Genomic DNA, 6,449 nt, shown 5'->3' with positions numbered 1-6,449 from the left:
AATATTCTTTACAACAATTGGTTAAGAAAGAAACATGTTTGTATTTACCTGATGACTGTTGGGAATGCATCTTCATATTCCTCTTGATCAACAAGTGTTGCTGCTTGAAATCTCTATCCCTCGTCTCCAAACAGTTCCTCTCCATCACCAACCATTTCTATTATCACTCACGGTCAGGGATTCAACACGACCTTTCCTTCACCGCCTCTTTGAAAGATTCACCGAGCTCAACTCCCTTGACCTTTCATACTACGACTATAACCTCAACGAGCTTCTCCAGAAAATCTCCCATTTCCCATTAAACATCACATCACTCAATATCTCCAACCATCCTTCAAAATCAAGAAAGCATGCCTTTCCCACTAACGGGATGAAAGCTTTGTCCCGTAAGGTCACTACTTTGACCTCTCTCAATTGTTCCCACATTCATTCTCTTAATAGCTCTCACCTCTTACTCATTGCCGATTGTTTCCCTTTGCTCAAACAACTCAACCTTGGTCACACTTTTATCCACAATCACAGTAATGCATTTCAATCTCTATTATCCAAGTGTAGATGTATACAGAATTTGGATCTTTGTGGACTTCATTTTCTGAATGATCAACATGTTGCCGAGTCTTCTTTGTTTCTTGCTGATTTAGTGTCTATAAACCTTAGTAAATGTCGATATCTCAGAGAATCAGCCCTATTTTCACTCGTTAGAAACTGTCCTTCACTTAGTGAGATCAAAATGAAAAGAACAAGTATTGGGAAAGAGAGTGTAGGGCATTCTAATTCTTTGGTTGAGTTTGGTGTATACCCTCAATTAAAGTCTCTATATTTGGGTCACAATTCATGGTTAAGGAATGAAAGGATCAAAATGTTTGCTTCCATTTTCCCCAATTTGCAACATCTTGATTTGCGTTGGTGTCATCGTATATCTGAAGGTATTTGTCAAGTTTTAAGGAGATGTTGTAAACTTAAACATTTGAACTTAGCCTATTGTAAAAAAGTGAAGCTACATGGAATGAACTTTGAAGTTCCCAAGCTGAAGGTGTTGAACTTGTCAAATACAAGCGTTGATGATGAAACACTTTATGTGATCTTAAAGAATTGTTGTGGGCTTCTGCAACTATTCCTGTACAATTGTGATAATGTCACACAGAAGGGAGTGAAACATGTGGTAGAAAAATGCACACAATTGAGAAAGATTTATAAGTTTGAACACTGTAAGTTGTTTTGTTTTTTAAGACAGATGAATTTCGTTCATTGAAAACTTTAGTCTGAAATATATTTTGCATTCATGATATTTTTTGTGGGTTTTAGATTCTAAACAAGACTTAATAACTAAATTACGTAGAAATTATGGAAACAAATCTGAAAGAGGTCACAATCATGATAAATTTGCAATTACCTTACTTTTAAATGTAGTTTAATTATGTCAAGTTTTGGATTCCACGTAAACTAGTTAACTTTTATTTTTCTGCAACTGGAAATGGTCCAAAGGGCACGAAAAAGTGAATAAGTTGAGATATTGCTATGGGACAGTTTTAGCTTTATTTACTATGAACGTGAAACATACTTGTTTTATCTTGGTTTTCGTGTGTCAAACATTGATTACGTTTGAACCTTTTTAACCGGTGATATCTTATTTTTTCTTGGGAAGGGAAAAAGTAAGCAAAACCCTTGAGAATCGAGGTCCGGGAGTTGCTTTCGCTACGGGAAGGTGTTAGGCACCCATAATGACTATAGTAACCTATAGGAACCGTCTTTAATTTCTACGCGCGCGCTTTATTTTTAAATGCTATTTTGAAAGTGTTTATTTAAACCTAAAGGTTTCTAAGTGAAGAATTGGAGGGAGAAGAATGTGTTTGAATTTTTTATTTTAGTTGAATTGAAGGAATTTTGTTCCTTGCCTACGTACCCGTTTAAGGGATCAAACCCACCGTAGTTCTCTTCCAAAAAATGTTTTTGTTTTTGTTGGTCGATTTTAAGTTTGAAAATTGGAGTTTGAAGAATAGAAAGAGGCCTCAAGGGCATGAGATTGTAAAAAGTGGGGTTGAATTAGTCATTTGCAAAAGAAGTCAAATATGATTATTTTCATTGAATTTTTGATTAAGAAAATAAAAGGAAAATTCAATGGGATTTTGATCCCAAGGTTTATTAAGAAAAGCATTTGAGTGAAGTTTGTTCATATTTTTTGGAAAATGATTTTTTCTATGGGTAAATCCTAAGCATTCATCTAAACATACAATCCTAAACATACATCTAAACATGCATATTCTAGCTATATACCTAAAGTGATGTGTGTGCATGTGTCGGTGCTTGTGTCGGTGTACATTATTAGAGTCCATTGTCCTTATTACATCATTGGCCTAGATACATTCTATGGTCTTGCAAGAATTTAAAGGCATAAAAGTAAAATATTACAAGAATTCCTAAATCTTTACATTCTAATTTTTGCATGAAATTGAAAGAAAGAAAAAAAGAGAAATATGCAAAGTGAATATGCAAGATGCTATGGGATAGGAGACATGAAACAAAAGGAGTTAGTAGCACAAATGGAATAGAAACAACATACTAAAGGCATAGCAAAGTAAATGTAACTTGAAAGTGAAGTAACAAACCAAATTAACCAAAAGTGATAAAAGAAACTTGCCAATTCTAACACAATTCTAAAGCAAGGCTAAAGGCCTAAATCCTCATGATATTAGAGAAATTTTGAGTGACTTAGTTCAAGGGAAAAATATGAGGATCAAGGTCATTAACTATACCAAAGATCATGGAATTTTTTAGTTCTTTTATGCACTTTATTTCACAAGATACTTCACATTATTTAACAAACACAAGATTCACATAGACTCATTCAAGAACAGTAGGTATACATCATATCTAAGAGTCAAATTCACTCCAAACATCTCATACTCAAGGCCTCATTTATGCATCAAAGTTTTAAGAATAGAACCACATCACAATTTCCACAAAATATAACAAAGAATGCACAAATTAACAAAACATGAACACATATTTTCTTGAAGCAAGTTTCCATATGTAAAAACAAATATCTAATGCCAATAGTTGATCACAACAACTTCACAAAAAACTTTTAGAAATTTCACCAAGATTTGAACAACAATTGACACAAAGTATCAATCAAGAACCAAACATTTTTCCACATGTTGTGATCAAGATTTGGCACGTAAAATACATCAAAATTATCAAAAAAGCATCAAAGAGACTACTGGAATTTTTGTAGAATTTTCAAAGAATTTTTAGGCGTGGCAGGAGTGCAAAAAGCAACGCTGGGTGGTGCAAACAGCAACAGAACTAACAAGAAATATCCAGGCAAAAAACGTTGGGCCTAAGAGGCTGGGTTAAGGCTGGGTACGGGTTGGACATGGATCAAACCGGTTCAAGGCCTTATAAAAGCCTGTGAACCGGTTTTGCCTCATTCCCATACCGTCTTTCTCTCTCTAAGCTACAACAACTCTCCCTCTCTCTAAAAGGCTCTGCAAGTCGGAGCAGAAGAAGAAGATGACCGGAAAATTTTCCGGCGCGGTGGTTGCCGGAGGCGCCGCCACGCCGGAAAACGAAACTCATCGTTTTTAAAATTTTCTTTCAGCAATCGGTTCGTCTTCCTCTTCTCCATCTAGATTCCGTACTAATTTTTCGAAGTAAGACACATACAAGCCTAGATCTAATTTTTTAGCTTCGGCATTTTTGTGAAACATTTAGGAACGGAGCTTTTAACATGAGATTCGTAGAGTATTTACCTTGAGACTTGTATCGAAGCTTCTGAATCTTTAAAACACTTCTAGCTTTTCTCGTTATTTCTTCACGATCTAGGCTTTGCATGTGTTGTTCTGGACTTGCTTGATGTTCGTACGGAATGCTTGTGTTGATTCTGCGACTCTGAGCCTTTGCTGGATTCGGTGTTGCAACTGGATTCGAATTCGACCTTTTCCTCTTCTCTTTTCTCTCGAATTTTCTTTTCTTGTGATCACCTCTGTGGTTTGAATTGCAGGAAAGGAACGAAGGTTCGATGATGATGAAAATCTGAGAACCTTCTTCTTGCCAATTCGCGCTGGTTCTTGTTGCTTTTCGTAAAATTGAAACGAAATTCGATGTAATACTGATCTTGTGATGTTGAGTCTTGTGCGAATTGGTCGAATTTGCGCAATTTTGTGACAGATTGTGTGGCTGGAAAAGTGGTTAGGGTTCTTGGATGATGAAGTTCTTGATGAACTTCAATGTGTTCATCAATTTTTCTATGTTTGATCCGTTTTTGGAGAGAGAGAAAACGAAAATGTGTTTCTGATTTTTCTGTGATGTGGCATTGAATGAATGGTGGTGCTGACTTTGACTGGTGAATTGGCTTTTATAGCTGATGACTAGAGTATCTGGACCAATAGGACACTGCCACGTGGACTAGGACTTGTAACTGACTGGACCAATGCAAAATTGACACATGGCACTGGACTAATGATTTGGACAATATGGACTTAAAAATGCAATTTTTAGAATTTTAGGACTTAAAATAAAAATAAAATGAATTAAAATTGGTAACCTGAAAATAACGTAAAGTGAAACGATTAAAATTGACAAAACGGACTAAAACGAACCAATGGCTTAAATGAGGTACTTTAAAGTAACCTCTCTCTGCCGAAATTTCGTGTGAAATGACCAAAATGCCCCTAGGGCTAAAACGACTAAAAATGACTCAGATGCAATTTTAAAATGGATTTTTAACAAGAAATTAAAGCTGGAACTTATACAAACAAAATTGAAAGACTCAGAGACGATTCTAAGAGTTTAAACAGGGTTTTGACACACGAAAAGACTAAAATGCCCCTAGGGGCAAAACTGACTCAAAATGACTTCACACGCAATTTTTGGAATGGATTTTGACATAGAGTTGAAAAAGGACTTATTCAAACCAAATGAAAAGACTCAAACAATTTTCAAAGATTGAAAGAAATTTTGGCATAGGAAATGACTAAAATGCCCTTTTATGTAAATTTTGCAAGTAACATTGAAATAAAATGCAGAGAAAGATGTAACTGATCAGAGACATATCAAATGACTTGAAATGCAAGAAAAGAAGAATTGAGCTAGTATTTTTAGGTCCAAAATTAGGGTATAACAATACTAAAGTTGGAATCCATGTTGTTGTGAATTCGTTGTGAAAAACCACACCAATAATAAAACTGATGCGTGGAGCAAATTAATACCAAGCAATCAATTGAAGCGGATGGCAAAAAAATAATTCAAACAAAAATAAACAGCAAGAGATAAAGGAAGAAGAAGAAGAACACAAGAATCTGTTTACCCAGTTCGGTCTAATGATGACCTACTCTGGGGGAGAGAGCAGCTCTCCGTTCCACTATAATGATATGAGTTTCTTTACAAAGAGATATTGAAGGTTACAAGAATTAGTCTTCAAACCTAACTCTACCCTCAGTCCCAGCCTCTTCCCGTGACCAAGAGACTCAATCCTAATAGTGCTTTGTTCAAGGTGAATCAAAAACAATCCCAACCCTAGTGTTGTTGCCAAGAGAATTTGTCTATAAACCCTAGTTTGTTTGTTGGCTTCTAAACCTTGTTTTTCTACACCACAAAATCATCTGATACAAGGTTTATATTTATAGTGGAAAGCATCCCTCAAAAAACCAAACGGAACAGAACCGGCCCATGAAAAAACCGTTTTTTTAACTTCTGCAGCGCAACAAATCGGGCCCTGATTTATACCATTCGGGCGCCGATTTTTACAGTATCACAGGCCTTCAGAATTAGCTCAAAATCGGGCCCCGATTGCACAGTGTTCGGGCGCCGATTTTGACAGTTCCAGGATGCATCATTTTTGAGTCATTTTCCAACAATTCTCCACCTTGACTCCAAAATGGTGATGATGCCAATTTAACCATCAATCACCTTGCTGCTCTCTCCAATCTTCATCTATGCTTCAATGAAGTTAATCAAGTCCAAGCAATGCTTGAACCTTGATCTCGGTAATGATTTGGTGAACATGTCTGCTGGATTTTCTTCCGATGCCACTTTCTCCACCATGATCTCCTTTGTCTCAATCATGTCTCTAACAAAGTGCAAACAAATGTCAATGTGCTTTGTTCTTTCATGATAGACCTGATGATTTGCCAAATGAATGGCACTTTGGCTATCACAATGTATCTTCACACACTCTTGACTAATCCCCATTTCTCCAATCATACCTTTCAACCATATGGCTTCCTTGACCCCTTCAACAAGGGCTATGTACTCTGCTTGAGTTTTTGAAAGAGCTACAACTGATTGTTGATTTGCCTTCCAAGTTACTGCTGTACCGAACAAAGTAAACACAAAACCTGATAAAGATTTTCTAGTGTCTACATTACCTACATAGTCCGCATCCACATATCCCTCCAAAGCATCCCTTCCTGGTTGTGACCTTGTATACTTCAGACCACCTTTCAAAG

The 6,449-nt window shown here is 36.3% G+C and overlaps 1 protein-coding gene across 1 annotated transcript; it reads left to right on the top strand.

Annotated features, from left to right (window-relative positions):
- The first annotated feature begins 566 nt into the window (after window positions 1–566).
- On the top strand, window positions 567–4,208 carry LOC146906386 (uncharacterized). The gene is made up of 4 exons (XM_085728808.1): window positions 567–1,208; window positions 1,306–1,365; window positions 4,004–4,066; window positions 4,171–4,208. Exons 1-4 carry the CDS (start codon window positions 731–733, stop codon window positions 4,206–4,208), a joined length of 639 nt encoding a protein of 212 aa, XP_085584934.1. The 5' UTR covers window positions 567–730.
- Window positions 4,209–6,449: the final 2,241 nt, after the last annotated feature.

The sequence above is a fragment of the Medicago sativa genome, chromosome 7, assembly GCF_051527215.1.
Source record: "Medicago sativa cultivar Bolivia chromosome 7, Bolivia_mono, whole genome shotgun sequence".
In the NCBI taxonomy this organism is placed as follows: Eukaryota; Viridiplantae; Streptophyta; class Magnoliopsida; order Fabales; family Fabaceae; genus Medicago; species Medicago sativa.
This window is presented reverse-complemented; position numbering and strand designations above follow the sequence as displayed.

Excerpts from the sequence above, each read along its gene's own strand:
- LOC146906386 (XM_085728808.1), top strand. The coding sequence starts at position 731 with ATGAAAAGAACAAGTATTGGGAAAGAGAGTGTAGGGCATTCTAATTCT. Across the intron at positions 1,209-1,305 it reads GATTTATAAGTTTGAACACT|ATTCTAAACAAGACTTAATA; the intron begins GTAAGTTGTTTT and ends TGTGGGTTTTAG. Across the intron at positions 4,067-4,170 it reads CTTCTTGCCAATTCGCGCTG|ATTGTGTGGCTGGAAAAGTG; the intron begins GTTCTTGTTGCT and ends ATTTTGTGACAG.